This window comes from Stylophora pistillata, chromosome 10 (genome assembly GCF_964205215.1).
Source record: "Stylophora pistillata chromosome 10, jaStyPist1.2, whole genome shotgun sequence".
Taxonomy (NCBI): Eukaryota; Metazoa; Cnidaria; class Anthozoa; order Scleractinia; family Pocilloporidae; genus Stylophora; species Stylophora pistillata.
This window is the reverse complement of record NC_142528.1, coordinates 26293486-26319000: the sequence shown is the minus strand read 5'-3', so window position 1 is coordinate 26319000 and position 25515 is coordinate 26293486. Positions and strand designations below refer to the sequence as shown.

At 37.2% G+C, this 25515-nt stretch overlaps 2 protein-coding genes and 1 long non-coding RNA gene across 13 annotated transcripts in view; 1 reads left to right on the top strand and 2 right to left on the bottom strand.

Annotated features, from left to right (window-relative positions):
- The first annotated feature begins 1225 nt into the window (after nt 1–1225).
- The window catches only part of LOC111322962 (uncharacterized), a 44630-nt gene continuing 20340 nt past the window's right edge, over nt 1226–25515 (top strand). For 3 of the 8 annotated variants that reach the window (XM_088735478.1, XM_088735474.1, XM_088735481.1), the window contains exons 1-3: nt 2505–2643; nt 13707–13774; nt 20578–20693. In XM_088735478.1, coding sequence (XP_088591604.1) covers nt 20599–20693 — 95 coding nt within the window. In that variant the 5' untranslated portion in view covers nt 2505–2643; nt 13707–13774; nt 20578–20598. Of the gene's footprint in view, nt 1349–2504; nt 2644–7132; nt 7254–13706; nt 13775–17495; nt 18058–20577; nt 20694–25515 lie in introns of those variants that run through there. The other 5 variants (XM_088735477.1, XM_088735479.1, XM_088735475.1 and 2 more) reach the window with 4 other exon arrangements.
- LOC111322961 (uncharacterized) lies at nt 9120–17383 on the bottom strand. 4 transcript variants are annotated; one of them, XR_015992313.1, is made up of 8 exons: nt 17246–17383; nt 16924–17075; nt 16007–16148; nt 14223–14257; nt 13701–13749; nt 12676–12707; nt 12386–12494; nt 9120–11592 (listed from the first exon to the last, which is right to left on the bottom strand). It is a non-coding gene; the product is annotated as an uncharacterized LOC111322961 (long non-coding RNA). The 4 variants fall into 4 exon arrangements; XR_015992316.1 differs by having other exon boundaries at nt 12386–12491; XR_015992315.1 differs by having other exon boundaries at nt 14223–14251.
- On the bottom strand, nt 18063–22448 carry LOC111322960 (uncharacterized). Its single transcript, XM_022926199.2, has 8 exons — nt 22339–22448; nt 20941–20991; nt 20625–20645; nt 20195–20238; nt 19699–19798; nt 19235–19314; nt 18988–19036; nt 18063–18881 (listed from the first exon to the last, which is right to left on the bottom strand). The coding sequence occupies exons 3-8, from the start codon at nt 20643–20645 to the stop codon at nt 18795–18797; spliced, it is 381 nt and encodes a 126-aa protein (XP_022781934.2). The 5' UTR covers nt 20941–20991; nt 22339–22448; the 3' UTR covers nt 18063–18794.

Genomic DNA, 25515 nt, shown 5'->3' with positions numbered 1-25515 from the left:
GCAGGTACACTCCCCGCCAGCTGTTTATGCACAGCCCAAACCTCTCCCAATATGGGGAAAGATTACTTTGCATAACGACTGTGAGAGGGACGATGAGTCTCTTAATCTATGGCCGCACAATAATTTCTTTGTCCAACAATAACCTTTGTTATCGAGCAGACACAAGTATACCACAATTCCAAACCAGCGTTGGACTTGAACCAACACAGGTCGATGAGTACGAAAGCTGCTCGGAAATCGAATTCATGATCATGGAAAATAAAGATGAATGGTTAAGGGACTTTCCTATAACTAGACTTTCGATTCTGCAGCAAGATCTGGACGGAAAACTAAAGCCTTGGAAAAAATTTATTTATGAGTTTACCTCACCGCTCCTTGTCACAGCGTTACTGAAAAAACCTATAGAGAGTACTCTCGTAATGTAGTAAAACGTGGACTTGTACTATCGCAAGTGAGAACATTATGCACCCTACTTCAACTTCATCTACCCACCATAATGAATCAAATAGGATGAAATCGATACGTCAGCAGTGTCGTGATAAGTAAGTTATTTTTGGACTGGCTGGTGTAGAATCAATTGGAAAAGGAAAGAAAATAGAGTTTACTTCGCAGTTTTGGCCATATTGTCAAGATTGGTGACAACAGCTCAGCAAAGGCACTAATGATGAACCAACTTCAACGAATTGCCGCGATAAAAGGTGTTCTCGATTATGGTTTTAATGATCGCCAAATGGAACAGCTGCAAAAAACCCGCCTTGATGAATCCAGTTTAAGGAGTCAGATCTATGAAAAATTCTGCTTATTTGGTTTGCACGTGTAACAGTGGGAAGTAAGGTATTGTTTGAACCTAATTATAAATTATTGTCAGAGGTCTTAGTATTGCACCTCACTCCACCACATCAAAGGATGACTGAATAGGCTTCAAAATAGTTAATAGTTTATATCAAATGATGGAGAGCTTAATATTATTTTGAAGTCATCCTAGAAATACCTTCCTGATTGCTGTTAGCCCTAAGACTAAATCGTTAGCCGTCAAAGACCTAAAACTCAAACGTTAGCCGTCGAAATCGGAAAATATTAACCGTTAGCTACCCCCCAGTAGCAGTCATTCCTGTTGGTCAGTGGTATTACTCCAGATCCCGAAAGCTTCGTGACCTTCAAGATGGCTTCTTAAAACGTGGTCTTCCTGTTTTAAATTAAGATCATTTCTCACCTGTCATGCGTAGTTCATGAATAATTATTCAACGTGTGCGAAATGTTGTGACAAATGGATGCTCAACCAAGGAATCGTAGTAGTACCGGCTACAGATATATTTATCGTCACTTGTCTCTGTGTCTCAGGTCTCAGGTAAGAGCATTTTTTTGTCTTCTGATACACATATTGAGTTCTTCGACAGTAAAAGAAAGCGAATTTACATCGTCAAGTGACTAAGATAATTTCAGTAAGACAAACAGATTCTCTAAACTGAAAAAGAAAATCGAATCCCTGTAAAACAAATGCACTGCATTTTATACAAAATCTACCCCTTGAATTTTAATCCCGTTTTCCCGAAATCTTTTGAGTCATCGCTGAAGTTGAATATCGCGTGCGCCAGGTCAACGTCGTGACGTGTACCAAAAAATGGGGTTATTCCGCAATGAGATAAGTATAGCGTAAAATGTAGCTTCATGAAGAGCCTCGATGTAGCGAAAATGTCAAAGGCTCTTTTTTGCCTTCATATCAAAGTAATCTTCATTGATGCTCTACTTTGCAGCCCTTTCTGTGTGGCAAAGATAGATATAATTGAAACATCACTTTTTCTTTGCAGAATCTAATTCGCCCGACGTGCATTGCGCGCATTCATTTCGAGCACATTTAGCAGCAGTGCAAGTAAAGAAAATATCAAAGAAATATAATAATCGTAACCGGAAAATCGCATGAACGAAGCTGAGGTTCGTGATTTGAATTATGAGCAAACGTTTGGTTTTCAAATTCTTTTTAAGTGAACAAACTGAAAGCGAGCGTTCCTTGAAATCTTTCCAAACGCAACGGGTGACGATAAGCACATTGTACTGTACCACACTGTAAATATTCCACAATGCAACTCTTCATGTGACGATATCAAATTTTTTCTTATTAATTTTCTGAACCTATTTCTAACCCTGCACTTCTCAATAAACACCTACAATACAATACAATGTTCTTTATTTCAAGAGGGTAAATACATGATTAACCCAGTAAAGAGTTTTCTAACATATGGCCCTCATCTAGTAGTTGATATATGTTAATACAGCTCAGTTGTACAAAAGTTAAAATTTTACACAACAAACCAACACCTGTTTACATAAAAACAGATAATTCATTGGTTAAGAAAAATCTACCGCATGTCATAACATAACAAAAGCCTTTGCAAATGTCCTAATGTCTTTACTCGTGATTGGTCGCACCCAGCTGTCACGTTATCCGTCACTTGTCACTTCACTCTCCAAGAGTAAAGGACAAGATCACCGTCAGGGGCAGTCACATGACGAGCCTAAAGGCACCTCTGTAGTTCCGCGAAGTATTTGCTAACACATCATATTTTATCAAGTTGCTTGTTCTTATGTAGACCATGATAATCGAATGGTGGTATCGAGGATATCGAGTGATGCAAATTTTTTGAGGTACAGTACGTTAATTTAAACTTGTTATAGAAGTAATACCGATACTTACTCATATTTCGGAAATCGTGATGAGTTTAACTTATGACTGACTGTCTCTAGCCATGAAACAGAAACGTAATTGGCGCATGTGTTCACTTTTATCCACAAGAAAAGGAACAGTGCATAGCAGTTCTTCTAATTGATCCTTATACGAGAAACATAATCATCATTTAATAATGCTAACTACTTTACGTATTGCTTTGCGCAATATGGACAGAAATTGTCTCGTGTTACTTTGTGCAATATACACGATAGAAATTGTCTCTGCCTTCTCATATTTCATTTTCGAATCTCAAACACGGAAAATCTCGATTTCAGTTCGACCTGTGGCACATCTCGTTTCGTACTGTGCAGGTTTTCTTGTTGGGTTCAAAACATGGCTGAAAATCAGTCAGACATGTTGAAGGCGGTAATTTTATAGGTGCCTACTACCATGTAGAGGTCATAGCAGAATGAGTTTTGGTCACTGAAGGCAGATTATGACTAGAAGAGAGATAGCTCGTCACCTGACGCCCACAGATAAGCTTGATCATTTCAAATGTTAGAGAACATTACCGTGCACGTTCTTTCATTTACTGAATTGATCACACATATAGACACACTTCGCTACTCTCAATTGAATAGAAGGGTTGTAAGTCGTTATCTACGTTGAATGAAACCCATTGGATTATGTTTTATCATTTATCATGTGTCAGTCTATGGCTCTTCCTTACTGCACATACGGACACTTGAAAGTCTTAATACTAAAGAAAAAGTTGCTTCACTTTCTTTATACACATTCGTATCTAGAACATACTGGAAATTTTTCTGATAAGATGCTGTATTTGACATTAGATATACTTAATGCACGTACGATTAAAATTGTCTTCCTACGTAATATGCTTTGGTGAGATTGTTTTTCACGTTGTGGTCACAAGACGGATTTCGAAAGGAAAACCTCAAAACTGTGTAGAACAAAGATCACGCATTGTTGAATTGTTTTCCGCGACCACAGTAGGCCTAGCGACAGTAGAAGCCTGTATACCAAATGCATTCCTTTCATTTTTTTTGTCGTAGAAGATATAGTGCTTGTTTGTCTTATTCCGTCACGCGACTAATGATTCGATATAGACTATGAACCTTTGAGTTAAAGATGGTTGCATTGAACTGCGGGTTCAAATTATGACGTAAGTATGATTATTAGCGATGAAATATATGAAACTCTGACTCTCTGCACAGGAATCGAAGTCCACTTATCAATTGGCGTTATTGAAGGATGTTAAGGTCTCTCTTGATTGCAAAATAATAAAACGTCTCACATAAGTTGTTCTAACAACATGTTTGTGGTTTCACGATCTACTTACGAAAAATGTCTGGGGCGGAGTTTGCTATTGCTGCTTCATGCACGTTTAAACTGCAGCATGCAGAATTTTGCATTTGTGCTAGAATACAATGAATCAAAGATCTCACACGCTGTTCGGGCAAGTTTGACTGATCCAAGCTGCTTTCAATTATGCGTATTTGTAAGTTGAAAGGGTCAGTGTACGTAATTAAATGCAGAGACTGTATTTGAAGGGATTCTAGGTCAGAAAGACTTTCAGAGACCATGTTCTTTTACTGGAATTCTTATCACCCCATGAGTGTTCGAGGATATGCAATGACGAAGTTGAGCATACATATCTTATCAACGAGAAAGTCTAATTAGTATGGAACTCTTAAGCAAACTTAGTCGCCATGATATTTGAACAATTTTGATCTGTGTTTCAGATATGTAAATCATTCCACTCTCATGCCTGTTTTAATACATTTTGTTTATTCCCATTTTCTCAGCTAGTTGTAAATTAAAAATAAGTAAAGGAATTTATCTTTTTTCCCGCATCGGCGAGGATGGATGAATTATCCATATCCCTTAGCCATCTGGAAATTTTCGAAATTGGCGCCACTGCAACAAGCTGCAACATCTGACTCCTTATTCGCTTTTGGCACAAAGTTTACGTCACTATTCTTATGTCGATTTCCATCAATTCTATCCAATTAAATTACAGTCTTGGGTTAGTCCCTTTCTCGAACATGTCCAAGCATGCCCCAAAGTAAGTAGGTCTTATGCCATAATAAATCTGGTCTGAATCTCTTCGAAATGCTAAGATTCTTTCCTACTATGTTGTAAAACCATCATACACTGGATGTTTTTCAAATTTTTGGAGTATAATGATGTTTATTATATCACTTGCGTTGTTCTTAACTGAGATTTGGCTTGTTTTATAGCAATAAACATAGCATTGAGCCAACTTTAAAAGCCAGTGAACCGGCAACTGCAAAGCTGTAAGATTTCAGAATGCTGGCATTTCGTTTCGACGCAGACCGTTTTGTTTTGTAATCGTCGAATTTAATTTTCAAGTGCTGATACATTGAATTAACAAGAAAGTGATAAAAGCGAATGAACGGTAAACCTAGACGTCTTTGAATATGACAGTTTCTGGCCGGAACGCTATATAGATAGAAGACAACTCGTTAATAGAATAGATACTCATCATTATTACCTCGTGTTAAGGCCCGTCACATAAATATACCGCTCCTGTGGGCTTGCCACAATCGTTCTGATTTGAAGCCTCTGTCTTGTTAATGATGTTATAGAGTTTTATGAAGTTGTAGAGTTAACTTTCTTGTGTCCTGGCAAAACATGGGAAAGTTAACTCTAGAACCTAGAACTGTTCAAATGTTGCTTTGAAGTTCATGACATGATCCAAGTCGTTGAAAGAATTAAAGTTTGGATCTAGAGGTTTACTGAGCACCTCCGCTGCCTGTGAGCAATCTTTGCCAGGTCTTTTATAGAGACTGGCTGACCCTGAGATTTTCGGCGTTGTTCGCAAGTGCTCATGGATAATTGTGCTTTTGTATTTTCTTGCTAAATGGAGTGTTTCAAATGGATAAGTAGAAAGTCCATTTGAAGTGAGGCAAGACTCTTGACTTAAATCAATCTCTTGTGGTAGTATTTCCGTGGACAAATATATCTTTAGCTTCTAAAATCTTAGCCCTATCAGGACAATCCAAAAGTGTTATGAAATGGTAGATTAGGATATACGTGCAAAATGCTGACAGATCTGACTTTCCTGTCAAAAACTTTAAAACTTTTTCAAGACCTTTGGGTATACACTTTTTCACCGCACTTCAGGTATACTTCCGGAGGAAAGCGAGAACCAGAATTACGTCTGTGGAAGAAATTCAGTTCGATTCGTTCGTCAATTTTTTCTGCTGAAATCTTCTACAGCAAAAGAGGAAAAAATTTGCAGGCAGCCGCCAACGTGGGTGGTGACGCAAGATTGTGTTCAAAAAAGTAAAGCTTCTTTTCTCGCCCGGCTACGTGCTGTTCGCTCTCGTGATTACGTGCATGCCTCCGAAATCTCGCATGTAGCAACACTCTTATAGAAAAAAAGCAATGTCTCTGATGCACTCGCTACACGCGTGTGAGTTGTTCAAAACTCAATTCTAGTGGGGCATTTTTTCTCGTCTGTTTCATTTGATTTAGAGTTAAAACCCTGACCGTCTTCCAACTGATACGAATGCCCTAACTACCTAGTACGCGAAAGGAACCGTTTCACTACGGTCACATCAATTATACTCGAAACTTTTGGGCAATATGCTTTGAGAGTCTCCCCTGAAAAAAGGCATTTGAAGAAATCTATGCTAAAAAATTTCCATCATGCGCCATGACGTAGTTCTAAAATGATAGCCTGAAATATGAATCTATTTCGTTAAGAATTTTAGTATGCCAGCATTATTCTCGATGCTCTGAATATAGCATTATCCCCAAAATAATGCCAGTGTATTTATCGGACCCTAATCAGTACCAAGATACCATTCGTTAGAAAAATTCGAAGGGTACGATTTACACTGCAACGATTTCGATTACTTTCCAAGATTGTGCAACAAACATCGGATTGTAAACAGTGTTAGGTTTTCGTAGCGTCTCAACTACGTGGCAACATAATTATCCCTCTTTTCTCCGTGGTAGAGGCATGTGCGGCCATACGTGAAAAAAATTAATGTTGAAAAAAATGAGATATTTAAGCATGCGGATAACAACTTAAAATCAACCTAACAACGAACAAGAATCCAGTTAATTGGCTATTCAGAGGTGGCTCATTTTATTAAGGAATTATATCATAACAACGGACTTTGATGAAAAAAAAAAAAAAGCGGCTTTTCACAATAAAGCCCCGTGAAACCTTAACTCTTCAGAGCTGTTAAATTCTCTCGTACATCTTACGGACAATAATGGAGCAACAAAACAAATCTAGTGTTGCCGGCCTGTCAGGGGAGGAAAAATGATATTTTTGAAAGGACGGCTTCTTCGCGCAATTCTGCCTTCGCCTGAGATAGATTTGGGCGAAATAATTTCAATTCAGTGCAAGTAAGTGAACCCTACTTTTTTTTCTCGTACAAGGTCGCATTTGTATCACACTTTCCCAGATACTTGTTCCCAGTTCACGGGACGGTTTGCAGGTTTTGTAAGTCAAACTGCGCATGTACACTAACTTCGCATGACTTGAATCTGGTGTATGATCTGGAAAAGGTTGAACCGAAGTGGAGAGGTAAGGGAAACAGAAAGTCTGTACGTTGTCCTTACAATGGAAACCAAATCCTTTAGATTTTGGCTGTAATATGTATTAGGTTCAACGTTTCCAGCCGTTCTGTTTTTATGTGGCTTGAGCTTCAAAGCAGTTGTCATTGTTCGTCTCTCCCGAAGAATTGTCGACACGTTTTCATTTACATATTGTTTTTAACGGCAGCAAACAACGTGGGAACTCTTATTTTCTTCAAATTTTATCACAAATAGACCAGAACGTTTTGGTTTGAACTATTTGTATCAATCGAGCTCTTCTCTCGTCTTTTATTTTGATTCCTCCAGTGATCAACTCGTCTGTTATCATAGTTTTCTGTTAATTAAGCGCACGAGAAACTAGGTTATTTTCTATTTTGCGGCTGTCCCTGTTTTCGTTTGTTTCCTTTATTCAGCTGCTGGAATCGACAGCTTCAAAAATTGAACTTCATCTCATATTTATTCTTGTTAAATCTCAATTTGCTGTGAGAGAATATTTGCATCACTTAAAGATATAGGTTTCAAATTGCAGCCATGAATATCCACAACAGGCCAAGATACAAAAATCCCAAAAAGTGGCCTATACAATCCATTTGAAAAATTTCCAAAAAATGTCAGCAAATCTCATTTTTGTCTCCAAACGTCTCAAAATTTTCCTAAAATTCCATTTGTCTTAATGTTTTGTATCAAAACAACATAATTTTCATAAGATGCAAGATTCCTTTGGTGAAATTGTATGGAAGCACCTTCAAACTGATTGAAAATGGTTTATTTTACTCAACTTAGTCTCCTTAAGCATTTCTCTTTCTCCAAACAAACGACAACAATAAACAGTCAGCACTGATGACTTAAAAAGGTATGTAGTAGTATTCATATGGAAGGAGACTGCATGGAAATCAGGGAGGTAGTTGGAAGAAGCTTCTATGAACCTTGTAAATTTGTACACATGCCATTGGCTGTATTTTTTAAACATTATTATCAAAAAATCGTACATGCTCTGAAAATCCTCAATTTTTTCTCGAAATCCCGTTTGCTTTAAAAATCTAAAGAGACATCTGGATTTTTGTGTCTAGCCTTAATCCACAACTTTTGTTGAAGTACTTTATGGGAGTACATAAGTGATAGGGAGGTTTGAAGGATTTTTTGGGGGTTTGAAAATACTTTTTTCAAACAGCCATTTTTAAGTAAAATCATGTAGATTTATTTAATTTGTGAAAGTGGTATACAATTGAAGTTATGCAGACAAACAATTTTCATTAATTTTATAGACAAAGTATTATTTGGAAATAGATATACTTTGTTCTTTTTGTGTCCCTTGGGATTTTTATTGGTCAAAGAATAAATTTCATTCTGTTTGTTTTGATTATGACTTTTGATGAAGGATTTTATTTTCAACCCTTTTGCATCTCCAGATAAGTTTTAATCTGGGGTCACTCTATGAAAAGATGTCTCTTTAAACCCTTTCACACACAAGAATGCAATAGCAATCTTTTTACTGTGTGCTGTACATTTCTTCAAAGATCACTGGACAGATAGTTCTAACATTTTTTTCTGGTGGATCAGATAATATCCTTTAGTTGATAGTTGCTTTTATTCTCATAAGTTGAGAAGCAGCTTGATAGTTTATCAATGGATGTAAGGCAGAATTGTTTGGGATAAAATTGTACATGTAGATGTGCATTTTTATCAGTGATTCTTGTCCTGACTTCACTTCATATTCTAGTCACACAATTCACAGTTCTTTATGTCACACATTTCTGTTGTCTGTATAACTCAATTGTGGTTTCTGTGTAACACAATTCCTTCCCTTGCTCATGCATGTCATGATTTTTTTTCTATGACTGTAAAAAGACTTCAGTCACAAGAGAAAAGACATTTATTCCAAATTCAGTAATGACCTGTGACTATACTGATAGATTAACTGCCTTTTTAGCGCTCAGAATTACTTACATGACATAAGAATGAACTTCTCTTATGGTGATAAATGCATGTATCATATGATGATATTCACTGGACAAAGTCTTTGGAAAAATTTGTTAGTTTTTCTTAAAACAGTGACTAGCAACTGCAAATTCAGTGTTTGTTTGGGTTGTGCTGTTTTACAGTCAAGTCAAACCTTATGGAGATCATTATGAAACATCTTGGGTCTTTACTGGTCATATGGTTGTGAATGAATTTAACCTCACAAAAATCTTGAAGTATTAAGAAAATGTAAACTTTGTCAGTGGACATATGTTATGCAGCTTTGATAAAGTATTAAAATAGTTTGCACTCTCTTTAAAATATATGGTAATGAATGTGAAATATTCATGTCTAATACATATACATTTGAAGTTTTACAAAAACTATGTTTTCAACTCTGGTTCTACATCATCCTCGGAGACCCAGGGGCTGAGTTGATTTCAAGTTAGGGCATGAAGAGCCCCTGGGGACATTGTCTCACAAGACTAGTTCCGAATGGTCGCCGTTGTTCTGCCGTCTGATTGGTGCCAGAAAATCGTTGTGTTTTTCTGCCCAATCAGAGTGACATGTGCTTTAGAATCCTTTCGTGTGTTTTAACACAGACATATATTAGTAGCTCAGTTGCTCGCTATGTTTGTTTGGACCTTGCGACGGAGATTTGCTTGAGGTGAAAAGTTCAGTCTCAGCACAATGTAAGAGAAATCGATCAGATTGTCCGCGAAAATCTAATACTTTCGCAGGTATCACTAGAGAACTTGTTTTAAAGTTTACGAGGTTTATACACAACATGATGGTTGCAGTCATTGATATGTCGCTTTAAACGTTAAATGAGATTTAAGCTTAAATCTTTCTAGATTTTTTGCATAATTTGCTGCGACTGAAACTTTGCCAATCCCGTGAAGTTATTTCGTCGCACGGGCCACGCAGGTATGTCGAGCAACTGGCACTTTCGCCTACATAGCTTCCTGCTTTCTGTGCGCACCAAAATCTAATCTTAGTAGTAAAGTCGTTCACAATACGGCCAAGGTTGCAGAGAACGTTAAGTTCGTGGACGACCTCCAGCAAGTGCTAAGAGAAAGCTTAGCTGTGTTTCCGGTTAGCTAATTAAAATCTGAACAAAAACTTATTAATGAGAACAACATGGGAAGGAGAGATGTTTTCGGGCAGTTACCAAAGGGGTTTGGAAAGAGTTTAATCTTTCAACTGCTGCCTAGAGTGTTGAAATTCTTGAGCTAGGAAGGCCATGGATTCTCTTCTTGTCCCTTGGTCATTGTCATTTCACCTCTTCTGTCGATTGTTAAAGACCAAGTTAAATACCTTTGATCATTGTGAATCGATCCGATGCTGTTTTTAATGGGAAAAACAAAACCAAAGACCAAGAAATATTGGATGGAAAGGGCGGGTTTGCTTTATTGCAAATGTCAGCTTAGTAGTACAGGGTCATCTACCCACATCTAATAAGCAAAAGTTTCCACGCTTAGCTTTTCTTTTTTTTCAAGCAAAGATGAGATTAGATTTTGGCACGCACAGAAAGTTATACAAGTACCAGTTGCTCGACATACCTGCGTGGCCCGTGCGACGAAATAACTTCACAGGATTGGCAAAGTTTCAGTCACAGCAAATTACGCAAAAAATCTAGAAAGATTTAAGCTTAAATCTCGTTTAACGTTTAAAGTGACATATCAATGACTGCAACCATTGTGTTGTATACAAACCTCGCAAACTTTAAAACACGTTCTCTAGTGATACCTGCAAAAGTATTCAGTATAATTTCCGGTAAGATCTTCGCGGACATGAGCGATTTCTCTTACATTGTGTGCTGAGACTGAAACTTTTCACCTCAAGCAAATCTCCGTCACAAGGTCCAAACAAACATAGCGAGCAACTGAGCTACTGGTATATGTCCGTGTAAAAACTTACGAAAGGACTCTAAAGCACACTTCACTCTGATTGGGTAGAAAAACACAAAGATTTTCTGGCACCAATCAGATGGCAGAACGACTGCGACTGTTTGGAACTAGTCTTGTAAGACAATGTCCCCAGGGGCTCTTCATGCCCTAACTTGAAATCGACCCACTGCCCCTGGGTCTCCGAGGATGGTTCCACATGTAATTAAAATGAGTTAGGTCATAGTATTTTGTGTTTACTACTTTGGGCAATGATGATGTAAATCAACATTGAGTGCAAAGCAAAATTAATTATTCTGGAGTTATGGATTTACGAAACATACATTCTAGGTTTTGTAGCTTTTTTAACAGAATCTACATATGCTGTGTCGAAACTAATTAACATTGGAACTAATTCTTCAACAATTAACACAAATGTTCTTGCAATGTTGGGATCTTGAACTTTCAAAGTTCTTCAGCTCCCTGTGTATTAAGTCAAGGAAAGAACTAAATTTTGATACAGAGAAGCATGTGGCAGCATTAATTTGATCTGTTCAGACTTAAGTTGACATCATTAATGCTAAGAATTTCTATTGCCAATAAGCTATATTTTTCAACAAGTGTACATGCTGAGTGACCCACACTACATGTATATGGTTGGATCTTGTGCCTTACTTTAAAAAAATACTAGAAGCCTTATAAGACTTAATTGCATTTTAAGTATGCTATTATTCTCATAGGTGATGTTTGACATTTTAATGCTTGAAAATGTAACCTTTAGAATGTAATTTTCACACATATAGTAACGTAAAGGGCACATAATACACTCCTAAGAGTGTATTTGTCTTTACAATATCAATACATCTTTCAACAAAGGGAGGAAGAGATATGAGAAAAATAGCATATCATCTTTGGGACTTTGTTTAATTCCATACTAAATTCTTATTTATTTGAGTATCAGAAAAAGAAACAAGGCCAACATTCTAGAGAACTTATGTCTACATCTTAGGAATGAAAGGGTTAATGAGGAATCGCCACTACTAACCTTCAGTTAGTTTTTTTGAAAAAAAAAAAAGCACATGAAAACTATTTTAGAAAATTTAATCCTCTTCAATCTGCCATGCTTTTAAAGTTGCAGTTTGAGCAATTTTAGAAGACTGTTAAGCTCAAGCTTGTTAACTCAGGGGTCAAATTTGCACGTTGCCTGTATTTAGAGGTCGAGAAAAATACGAATGATGCTAGTGAGTTACATGTAAGTTATTTTTCTGGTACTCACCATTGTAATTGATGAATCCACAAGCCAGGAGGGCTGAACTGGTGCAGTTTCCACTTCTCGATAGGAACGCATCTGTTGGCTTTCAAAGATGACTTGTGCCAACACTCTGCTGTTGATAGATATACTAGTTAAGAATAAGAACAAAGCAATAACTTGGTCCTGTCTTGTTAAGTTTACATATCTGCAGCTCCTGTGATTGCATTACATGAATTGTGCAAAGCATTGTGTTAAGCCCTCCATGAGGCTCTCTGTATGACTGCCACATGTAACCTTTTTAAATTACACTGTACCTTGTGCGTGAGGTAGGTGTGTCATCTGCTGCCTGTGAAATGAAATGATACTCAACTTTGAATTATGAACACTAACAGTGCAACTCTTAAACTCCTAGAGATGATTAACATGTAATTTCTCCCTATAATATCTATACGTTATTCAGTAAACAGGTCATGAAAATACTCAAACTTATCAGCCTTCAAAGTTATCTTGACCTAATGCTGAAACCTCATCACAAAATTTACAAGTACATGTGTAGCAACTTGAGAGAAGAATTAGCAAACAGATATTGGGAGTTAAAAAGGTTCATGCAAAAAGCACATTTAAAAAAGTGTGCATGCGCTTGTAACTTGTCAAAATATGCTGTATGTATGAGGTAGTCTTTTGTTTTACCCTTTGTTTAAATTTGAATGGTGTGTCAGATTTACAACACACTAAATGTTTATGTAGCTTCAATTTTTACAACCCAGGTATATTATTGTACTATTTATTTCAATATTTTTATATCTTGTTAGCTAACTTGCATACTTTTGATTTATCTGAGAGTGGGTCCCCACTTCCTCAGTTTTATAACTCTTAATGTGCTGTTTTATTTGAAATAAGGACTAATTATCTAGTAACCCCAGGATGGTGATGTAAAATATGCCTTTTGTTGACAATATGCACAGATACAAAAGATCTGATGCATGAGATTGATTGGGGAAAATGGGATACACTTGAAGTGAGGGAATATTTATGTACAGGCAGGGGTTTCAGTTACTTTTTCCATAAGCTGCTGGCAATGATGTTTAAGGCAGCTATATGGTAAGGTGAACCTCAAACACAAGAGCCTGCTTGCAGGCTAAATAGGCAACAGTGAGAGGTCTTACAGGTGCTGGTAGACTGCTGCTAAATGGCTTTTATTAAGCCCTTTGTACATTTATCAAGTTTGGCCAAAGAGGGGGAAGAGTTGTCTTTTAGTCAGAGATGGGCAACAAGTTTTAGAAGGTCCTTATTATGGAAATGTTTGTGTGGAGTTATGTAATAAAAAGACTCTTCTTACCTCCAGGTCTGATATCAGATTTTGAGAAAATGAGGCCATTAGATCATCCCTTCAATGAATTAAGAAGGACAGAGGTGAGCTTAATGTTTTAGTAGTTGAAAGTTGACTGTTTACAGTAAACTTGTTTACAGAAAACCGTCATATCCTATTAAGTCTGATATTCCCTGTGTGATATTCCATGCATCCAAGTATTAAATATAATTATGAACATTTTCATATACATGTATATTTTGAGAACATCTACATGTTCATGTCAAGTATTAGAGGTAGAAATTAATTAATTATTTGCTATTTGAAGGTCAATTTGGAATGCGTTAGACTGTAGTAATATGTACTTATTTATAACTACCTATAACTATTATTATTGCAATTATAAATATTGGATCTACATGTAGAAAAAACGCAATGTATGTAGGTACAGTTTAAAATACAACCATAATTGATTTCTTACAAAGGGGTGTAGAAGTTGATGTAGTTTTGCTTCTGGGATTTGTAAATTGAACGAAGAGTTTGTTAACTTACATTGTCGTGTCCATAAAGCTGTACTGCTCCTGCAACTTAAACAATAGCAGTATTTTCATTAATACATTGCAACAAGGAGAATAGATGACAGGGTTTGGTTTGAGTACAGTATGTAGGATTCATTGGAAAATTAATTTTACCTTTAATTGCAACTTGTCGTTATCATTAGCAGGAGTATTCTCGATACAAAAATGATCGTTACTGCAACAATTGCCTATACATGTAGCTGTATGACAAAAATTTCTTGAAATCATCGACTGCCACTTTAGCTTGCCGTATATATCTGTTACCAACTATGATACGATTTGAATTTATCGACGTGAAAGATTTAACATTTGTTCCAAAAGGAACTTCATCAAGATATAATGGAAGGCAGAAACGAGCAAAGTACATGTAATGAATAATAAAAAGAAGGCCTTTCGGGGAATTTTTTACTTTGTACAAAGAATTTTATACACCTGCATAAATTACGTGCTGGTTTTTTTAATTACAAGCTACGAAGCTACATTCTACTAGGTGAGTGGGTTCAAGAAGGTGCCAAATTTGTTTCATAACAAACAATGAGACTACGACAACAAATTCTCTGTGTTTAAACGATCATAAAGGTGGCTTTAGTTGGCACCATACAGCGAGTGTCTATTAACTTGAAGAAGTAAGAAACTATTGTTGAGAACTAGCTTTTGAGATACATGCATTCCACGAGTAATGTGAAAATAGTAACTTCCTTGGAAGTGAAAATAGTAAGTTCCTTGAAATTGAAAATAAAACGAACAAAGGGCTTTAAGAAGCGACATCGAGTCAGGTTACAAGATGGTTAGAGTTGGGTTAGTGTTAAAGCTCAACTCTGGTTAAAGTGAAACAACGGGGCGGCAGCAGGGCGGTTAGATAGCTATTCCTTTAAATATACACATTTCGTGCTTACGTATACGTCCGCGCTTCTATCTATGTTAGTCATGCGTTCTTTTCTGCTGAAAGCTCTGCCGTTTTAAAGTGCCTGGGTTTATTTCTCTGAACGGTTTAGTGGAGCTGAAAAAGCGACATCTCCAACTCTTGTTGCAAAAGAGCGGCATGGTGTTGATTGTCAATTGTGCGATTCTCGCTATTGCATAAATAGCGCTATCCACTGCGGAGGATCGTGCATCATACGTAAAGATACTCAAATTATCGAAAGATCCACAAAAAATAGTGGAAAAAAATGGGAAGTTATCTTACCTTAGCTGAACTTGACAGAAAGTAGGTCGAATTAAGGTTGCTTTTAGTTTGTTGGTTGGAACTTGTAACGTTCAATTGTACGTGGTTGCACACTCACAATGGGTCACGCAGTTGTCAACAGTTTTTGGGAAGAAACTCATAATGGGCACGTGGTTGCGTGGGTCGAGTTCGCCGCGCAAGTTTGTCTGGGATCGTTACTCGGGACACAGATCTTTGTTTACTGTAGATTTGTGTTCCCAGTAACGATCCCAGACTAACTTGCGCGGCGAACTCGAACCACACCCCCACTCGTTTTTGAAATGAGAAACTCGTCACGCAGGTCCTTTCTAATCTTACAGATGATTGGCCCAACTGGCATTAGTAATAGGGAACCCTTTTACGTAAGTCACAAAGGTGAATGCCATCAGAGCAGCCAAGTATTCTGGGCCTTTTTTTTTTTTTTAATTTTTTTGGCTAGTGGGGCGATTTTGGGGTGCAAGTTTATTTTATAGAAATTTCTGAAAACCTTCACTGGATTAGGTGAAAATAATACTAGAAATGAGAGTTACCTTTTCTATCGACGGTATGCTTACCTTGGCTTTCGCGGTTGTGCCGAAGCAAGTGATGCCATGTACTGCTGTGATTTTTAAACGCTGTTAGAATCATCTCAGATTTTGTCCTGTGTTGGAAGTCCGACATTGCCTTTTGTTAGATGGTAGTACTTATCAGCAAAGGCTAAAAGAAAAGTAGGAGCGCCTGTTTAGTACAAAGTGAAAGTGAAACTAGGGATAGAAACGCAAGTTTTTAATTTGCTTGCCTGATAAGTATGCCACCATGTTAATTTGAGTATGGGTTGGATATTGAAACTGACTATGGTTTGCTTTCCTGGCGGCTTTTATTTCTTGTTTTGACTTTTACTCCGACTGTCAGTATTACTCACAGTAGGTAAGAATTTGATGCAGAAATTATTGCAAATGATGCAAGTAAGCCATAATAGCAACGGATCCTCCGTGCGTACTTGAGACTTTTGTTTGTAATGTAATAATTTATATCTAGTAGGTTTGGAGCGTACAGAGAGGCACATACACTTCACGAAATACTGCTTTTATTTTATGTTGCGTTAGTAGTATTTCTTGGTTGTCGTGTGTAAGATAACGCTACAAAAGGGATGACGGGACTTGTAAACAAACGTTTCAGCGCTCCAATACAATACAGGTCAAACCTTTGTAGTTTTTACGAGAAAATTAACCGAGATTGAAAGTGCACAGCGTAAATCTTGCCATGAATGCGGATTGCGCTCAATGAAACTCTGTCAGTCACAGACACAGACACAGCTATAAATTCATCGCCCCTACAACAGGTTACTTTCTAGTCAGGTCTGATCTTCAAATTGAATAAGTTTCCTAAACTAATATTTTAAAATAAAATTTCTAAGACCACCTGAAATCGAATTTTGAGTACAAAGTCGAATTGCGGCCAAGAATGACATATCAAACCTTAATCAGTTTACCTCGGGACAGTTTTCCAGTCTTCTAATTGTTCAAGTGCTTCTAATTGTTCAAGTGAGAAGAAGCGTTCGTGTGTCAAGCGTCGGGTCTGCACTTGTGTTTTCCTTTTCCATGTTTCCCTTTGCTGGCTTGGTCGTGCATCCATTCTGGAGAGCTGGTGTGATATAAATAAATAAGATTATTTAGGTAAAAGGATGTTGCATGATTTGCGACACGAAAGGCCAAGGGGAAAGGAGGACAGGAAATTTGGAAATTGTTTGATTTACACTTAAAACTCTTATTGAAAGTATCATTGAACCGTTGTGATTTTTTTAGCACACGTACCTGTCAGTTGACTAAATGCGCTTTTTTGACTTGATCAGTTGCAGTAAAAGGCGCTCTTCGCTTTCCGTATGCTACAGTAGTTGTCTCCTCAGAGTCAATGAGGGAACATTATATTATGAAAGAAGTAGGGAATTTTTTTTCTGTGTGCTGTCATGCAAAGCTAGGGAAATAGCCCGCAGGAAATTTTTGATATGTACAAGTCCAGGCATGTTCTCTCAAACTTGGTAGCTATGACAATCAAGGAATGAGGTTGGAATGTTTTTATCAGGAATTTCAATTTGGTAGCCAAACAATTCTGGATAAAAATTCCTTTTTCATCGAAGAATTAACTGCACATGCAGTCTATAACGTTTTAAACACGAAAGGCTGACTTTGCTATGGATGCCTGAGTATTTTGGTATTAATCTCTTGCTGTCGATGACCTCATTCGAAACTGAAAGCACTTGTGATCGGAAAATTAAATAGTGACTGGGCAATTATTTTTTTAGAAGTGAACATGAAGTTCACGATGAATAGGAGCAGTCACTAATCACAGCTTATATACTTGTAGTTCCCTTTAGGCATGATGAAATACTATTTGGCCGTCAATCAAGACAGAAGTAGAGAACTATTGGGGTTAAGAGCTGTCGACTGTGATGTTTATTTATGCGGAAATGTCAGTCAAAATAATGTTAATAGGATCAGAAAAATTTTTAAATCACAAAAATGTTATCGAAGCTTGTCGTAAAATATTTAACAACGAATTGAGGAGTAGGTTGAGAGAGACGATAGTTTCTTAGGAATTTTAAACAATCAGCGAGATTAATGAAGAGGTAGGTTTTTAAGAATGAATGTTTATTTCTAATTTTTGAATGGCTCGCTATGCCTACAAACAGTACCGATTAATTTTCAAGCTGTTCGGTGCGAGCAAGTCAAACGGTGCTGTGTTAATACAGGATTGCTTTCATACTGTTTTGACATCGCTGCGCTTGAAAATATTCCCCTGGTAGAAGTCCCGGCAAGGGGATTTTTTTTTTGTTTTGTTCTGAAAACGAAAGTTTGCTCCGTCAGTGTAGCGTGATTTTATTTAGGTAAAACACCCTCGTTCCTCCAACTTAAAATATAAATGATGAAGGACGAGGGGATGACGTATTCTTACATAACTAAGCTTGTAAGCTTTCGGTTCCACCTTGTTGAGCTGCGTCGTTGCTCTGCTTTGCGACGTCGATTAGCGGTGAAAATTATTATCATCATCATCATCATTATTATTATTATTATTATTATTATTATTATTATTATTACTGCTATCTTATTACAGCAACTTTTACTGCCTTGAACCATTTCACAATCGAAGTCTTAATACTTAAGAGACTATCAAAGAGGAGTTCATGGAGAATGAGTGACATACTTGAATCAGTTTTTGCTGTAACGATATTTGACTGTCTTTTACAATTGGACTTAGAAACATTGTCAAGGAAATGGAAACACAACGTTTGTTTGGTTATACAGTAATGTATTTGTTCAACTTAAAGAAAATACGACTACAAACAAGGAATGATTTATCTAAATATTAGAAAGCTCTTAAATATATCAAAATAATGAACAGAAATATGAAGATGTTAATATTATCGGTCAGTTGGTCCATATCGTCGTTCTCCTGAAAAGATCAAATAATAAAAACAATTAAATAAGTAGCTATTTTGTTGATTGGTAAGCGGGCTTTTTAGGTTACATTCGAATTAAATATCTGTTGAGTTGTTCACCTGCGAAGCTCGGCATCCTTGGTCTTCGTAAAGACCGTCATCTCTAATTCTGAAACGAGAAATTTTCGCGGCTTTATTTTATAATTCGTAAGGATGATTTTAATTAAGTACGGTCAGACTAAGTCGTTGAAAATTTGTAAACAACTTTATACCGCCGGCCTGTGTCGTTGAAAATGGAAGTAAAGGCCGTATTATTTCAAGGGAATTTTTTTGTCTCATTTGAAACTTATTGTTTTGGATCACATACCCTATCGAATTGTCATCTGTACATTGTTGGATCCTTCGTCCGGATATAGTCCATCCTGGGGGTGGGTAACTGTCGTCGTCCTAACAAAAAGAAGAAAAAAAGCAGTTATGTCCCGTTAGTCTGACGGTGGTACGTCAAGTTCGGGATAAGACAAATCTCAAGTCAGTCGAGTTTGAGAACGTGACTTCAAAGAATTTCTAGAAACGTCTAAACGAGAATTAACATCTGAGTTCAAAAGGTCGATTGCTTTTTTAAGAGTATTTATTATGTGACACGGTTTACAAATTCGTCATGTAGTTTTCTTGCATAACTAAATTATGCATATTGGAAGCATTAAGCTCTTGTCTCATCCCACTGCTTTGATAGTGACATTGGAAATGTCAAGTTTACTTTGCTTGCTGATAATTATCTTTCGCTTGAAAAAAAAGCTTGTGGAATGTACAAACTTTTACTTGAACACTGACCTGACTTGAATTTTCCAAGCCACTTGAATTGTTGCTATTACTTTGTAGCAAGTGTATTCCTTGTTGATGTTCGATGGAATCTGCGTCAAGCTTGGGTATTCTAGGATGTGTACAACATAAACATTGTTACTGATAGAGATACCTTGCTCTACAGTCGTCTAACACCTGTGTCCTAGATCAAAGGAAATAGAGGTTTTATCAGATTCCTCCAGGACAAAGAAGAACCCTTAAAATTTGCCTCGCTCCTAAAGTGTGCTCAGATGGTAGAAGCGAGGCCCATCTAGTATCCGGTGGCCACGGGTTTGAATCCCGTTGATCACTGAATTTTTAGGCTTCTTTTTGCAATTGCTAAAATCGCATCTCGCCTGCGTGGATCATGGCTTTATTTGATTTCAATCCGCAGGTCAAACGAAATGTAAGAAATGCGTATTTGGGGAAAATAATTCGTTTCTGTATTCGTTACGTTTACGTAACTAAACTTCTTAGATGGACTCACTCTTTGCCTCCTTCTTCCTCGTCTGAAGAGCTGGTGTCTTCACCCTACAAATGTACGCAATTATTTATGAAGCGTTCACTTGTGTAAATCTTATCAGATCCTTTTAAATATGTTTCTCGTCAAAACTAGTTAGGCCAGCACAATGTTTAAAAATATCCCTTCTGTAAAATCGGTTATCTCTAGAAGCCACACCAACCTTTAAGACAAAATAAATGTATGTACAACAGAATTAAGTTCTCTCTTTAGGAGGTTTGTTTTATGAATTAGTCTATAATTTTTTATAATAACTATTTTTATGTGAAAGTCAAGCGATGTTGTAGGTGGAACTGCACGGAATTGGGCGACTGCTTTTCATGTTCCACCTTCTTTTGTTTGCTTTAAAGAAAAAAAATTGAAGTAACATCATGTCAAGGAGAATGGATAGTCTTACCCTGTCATGTTTCGCTGCCATCTGGAAAAGGAAAAAATATTTTTGTGAGAACAAACAGCGATATCAAGAGTAAGTTTGCATCTCCTATCCCAACCTTTTCCAGATTCAGCCGCATCGTTTTTGGTTTGTGATTCGTAGTCCTAGTGATACAAAGTGCACAAATCTCCCATTTCTATGTTTTGATCCCATTTTGTAGTCTTAAAGGATACAGATAAATATATCTGCAATCAGCACAGAAAGAGCTTTTTGAAGCTTCAAAGTGAAAGAATTTAGGAAGTTGCTATTAGAGAATTCATTGACCATTACATATACATACACTTATCTATGGCAGGTCGTGTGATCTTGCAGCAATTATGTGGTTAACCGGCTGAAAGGAAAGAGATGACTTCAATTGATACTGCGAAATAGAGCTATTTGTCTTTGTGTGTATTCGTGCTCTTACAGCAACATTTTAGCAATTATTTAGAGCCTGTGTCAACTGTCAGCAGTACATATAGAAGGAAAAAAAAAAAAAAACATCAGTGTGGAGATTTGGTTTAGCACCATTGTAAATCATGAGTATCCGTTTTGCAAGCAAATAAAATTTGCAAAAATTGGAAACTGTGGTGCTGCGTAGTTGGGAGTAACAAGGTAATTTTAGTGTTATCAACTGAGTTGATAATGTAAACAGGCTACCGTAAAGAGTTTCATAGACGCTCGAAACGTCAGTTTTGAAACTCTTTACGGTGATCAATTTACATTATAAATTCAGTTGATAAAACCAAAATTATTTGTCTTTTTAGCCAGCTGTCCGACCGGAAATGGAATATGGACTCAAACAACCGTTCATATGTCTCGTATACTGTTAAGTTAACCTTTTGTCCTCATAAAGAGGTGTCTTTGTGTTTGGGCTTGCCATATGACGAGCACAAGAGAAATGTTTGCAAAACGCCTTTTGAATAGTAGAGTTGTCTACTTAAGTACTTTGTTAATTGCTGATAATTTAAATACGATAGGGTATTGATATGCTGTGATTCTGAGCTTCCTCTCCGGAAATGTGGTCTTCATATTTTGACTGCGTTGTAATCCTGTCGTAGTGGTTTATTTGTGGTATTTTGTCGCCCAAACGATAATGTTTAGATCGCAAGTTGCCGTTAAATTAATTGCCCTAAGTGTTAATGTTCACAGTGGCATGTCAGCCATGTGTAATCTTTTTCAATTATAAGAGTGTTTAGATGTTAATTTGAGTTTTTCTGTAGCGCACTAGCGCGACACACTCGAGATGTTTGAATCGCTTGAGTAGATGTTAGAAAGGTGGAAAGGTAAGGAGTGAACTCGTGTTTTCCTAAGCGTTGACGAAAGGCACGTGCTGTTAGGTTTGGCGACGAAAGGCAGATTTTAATCGCTGTGTAAACTTGTGTGCAACGTAATTGTCTAGGCGAATGAAGTAAACATCGAGGGAATCTCTGAATTATCGAATAACCCAAATGGCAAGAATTAAAGTGAAAACATACACGTTAAAAAAGAACCTTATCGCACCTGTATTCACAGCAAAAAGAGAGAGTGGTACAGATTTGGATGTTGTTAAAAAGCTCTCGTCCCCTACATATTGAAATAATCCCGCTCGGTATCTTCGACCTCACCAAATGGTAAATAGGATAATCCGGATAATTTGAATGGTTTAAGGTTCGCAGAAAAGGTGTTAGATGGAAAAACAGAAATTTATTACCCATACCTTGCTGTAAACACAGTAAAATGGTTGCGCTTTCTGTTCTGATCTGGTGAAAGGTTTGTTCGTGCAGACATCGATGTTTTGAAGAAGACTTAGAATTACGCATGGCCGCATGGCTGCATGGACTTCAGTGCGCATGGTCTTACAAGTACCTACTGGAACTCTACGGTGGGCTCATGCAGTATAGGTACACCTTTCCTATCAGTGGAAATAGGAAGATAACGAAACTGAATGCAAAATAGTCTCAAAAGGCGGCCTAGGCACTGAAACTACGGCTGTTAAAGGATACACGTCGATCGAGCAGATTTTTCCACATCGTCAGGTCGTTCATGATATTGAGGTCTTTCGTGACTCTCTTGTTTTCTGAGAGCTTTTCCCCAAGCTGTGTAAATTTGAGCAGTTTCTCCGCACAGTAATTTTTTAAGTCATTCCAGCGGATAAATGTTAGATGTGACTAAGGCACTGTGTCGTCCCGTTAGAGAGGGCTGGCCTAGATCAGGAGTTCAGAAAGTGGACAGTGTGAGTAATTTTGAATTTAGAACATCGTCGTCGTCGTTACTTTTGTTCGTGACAGTTTCTTTGATGCCATGTCATTATCCATCAACTTAATGCGCTTAGACCTTTTTTATTGCTAGGTTATTTTTTACTGATGGATCATTTGAAGGTGAACACTTTCTTCTAATCGATATTATTTTCTAACTTGTCTTTGCCTGAAATCGACACTTTGTAGGTAGTGTCGCAGCTTAATAAGAACTGAAATGCCCTCCTCTACCAGTTGTGCCAGCAATCTTAACCCAGCGAGAGGGTGGCATTGATCTTTACTTTGATATGTAAAATCGTCGTTCCCTTCTTAACACTCAACATTCCACGTCAAAGTGACTTCTTCGTCTGACGACGTCCAGTTACCAGGACAGATCCTTGTAGCTGGTATAAAGAAATGTTATATTTCTGTTAAAGTTTGTGACGTTTTTCAAGGAAACGTATACTCATGTTTTGTTCTGAAGAACGGACAACTCATACGAAGGAAACGAGTTGCAAAGAAAGACGATAAACTTTGTGCTGTGCCTAACAGTAGCAATTTCGATTAAACAGAACGGGAATTATGCCTTTACATATTATCTTAGAGCCCTATGAAAGGTACAATAATTATGTACAGGCATACTTCGTGAACACCGCCGAATCTATGCTAAGATTTTGAGTGATTACTCACCTGGCGTATTGTACCAGCTCACTACGTACTTTTCAGTACAAACTCGTTTGAAGGGCTTCATCTTTTCTTTATCTTTCCCATCTCATGGAAAAAAAAAACTACTCGTAAATCTTGCTTTCCCTCTTGACGCAAGCATTCCTAAAGGAAAATCCTTTTAGACAATTTGTGTAAATGAAACGTACACCGTTTACTTTTCTGTTTCGCAATGATCTGCTGAGATTCGGTTTCCACGGAAATCATTGCATGATTACGATTCTAATTTTTTCCGAGAAATGTCTTAATGCTTTTCAGAGAAGACTGGAATAATGTAGTAGATTCTTAGTTTTCAGTTTTGTTGCTTTGTGCTCCTGATTTGTCTGTTCAATGAGCACCTAGAAAGCTGGTTTGTTTCTTGATTAAACTTAAGTTTAAAGTATGTTAAGATTAGTACAAAAGAAGAAACTCCTATCCAGAGAAATGCAGGTAAAACTACCTTATTGTAGAAAATTAACAATGCACTTTATTAATGCGATTTTACAAAGTTCGCGTTAATTGAATGTATCGTAATTAACGTCGATGTAAATTTAATGCACGCTATTTTACAACACTGTTATTTTAAAGCACGTTTATTTCATTACAAAACCTTATTAGTTCATGAATCCTCTATTGGCTCTTCAAAATCACTATCTAACAGGACGTCTTCATTTAAAATCGAGTTCAGACTGTCTTTTGATTGATATTGGTACTCCTCTGTCTCCCCGAGTGGATAGCTCACTTCTGTTTTCCTCTTTAAAATTTGCAATACCCGTTCGTCCTACCAATGCACGGTTACTTCTACTGGAATTTCTAAGCCGCCCTGAACCAGTGGAGACCGTTTATATCTTATAGATTTCACCTCCCCCATTACATTAGCTCCTCTCTTCAATGAATACCAGATATATCGACTCAGTTCTATGGGAATATGACCAACAGTGGCGGCAAATAACGTCCCTGACAGAATTGCTTGTCCAGCAACTGCAAACCGGTCGTATCTGTTATCTTTTTCTTACTTAAACGTGATTTTTTGCTTCATGGCTTCCAGGTTGAACGGTATACATGATAACTTCTTAAACCTGTCACGAATTCTAACGTTACATTCCAGCATGCAAGGGAACGTTTCCTCACCATATCCATTTGAGCAATCCTACAAGCTACCCCATTGTAAATGCTTCTTTTTCTCCATAAGACATATGTATGCAGAATTACGAAAATCGCAGTAAACAAAGCAAGATGCTTATCGAAACATTCGAGACAATTTAATGCATATAAACCTAACTTCTGAAAACTTCGTGTTAATTTAGTGTAAGGTAAATTTTCTTCTCGTTGTCAACGTTCATTGTTAATTTCCTCTAATACGGTACACTGTTTTTAGCACAATCAATTTGACTTCGATAAAGTCGATAAAATCCAAAAATTTTTCCGGACGGATAATGTGTCACTTTTTTATTAGAAAGCTGTTGGGGAACTATCCTTTTAGCTTGCCTCAATTATGAGGGCTGGATGTTGTACACTTTAGTACAGATATATCTGAGCGAATTAAGACAGTTATCAAAAGTGCCCCTGTTCGTTTAATTATTTTATTCCAGATTGTCGGAACGAAAGCGGAAACTAATTTTCACGTTGCGTAAATTTGGTAGAAATTAAGGAGGCTCGAAAGGGTTCTTATGCCGGGGTAGTATGAATCTGAATAAGTGTATCCCACACACTATCCTCCCGCGAAATTGCGTGACGCGAGTTTTAAACAACAATGGTTTCCAAAAGAAGAATGTGGCCATTTGCGCAATAAAGAAGGAAAGATTTTTTGTTAAATGAGCTTGAGAAAAGTGAAAGTTTCGCCAACAAAGTAATTCAGGCAACAAGGACATAAGAAGACCGAGGTCGTAACAATGGTGTACTCGCGATCGACGATGTTACCAGGCAAAAGAAAACAAGACGATAGAATTTGGTTCTTA

Bases quoted from the DNA above. Each gene is read 5' to 3' on its own strand.
- LOC111322960 (XM_022926199.2), bottom strand. From the start codon at position 20,645: ATGGCAGCGAAACATGACAGG. The intron at 19,799-20,194 runs GTGAGTCCATCT...TACACATCCTAG, and splicing joins GAGGAAGAAGGAGGCAAAGA to AATACCCAAGCTTGACGCAG. The intron at 18,882-18,987 runs GTGAACAACTCA...TGATCTTTTCAG, and splicing joins AAGGATGCCGAGCTTCGCAG to GAGAACGACGATATGGACCA.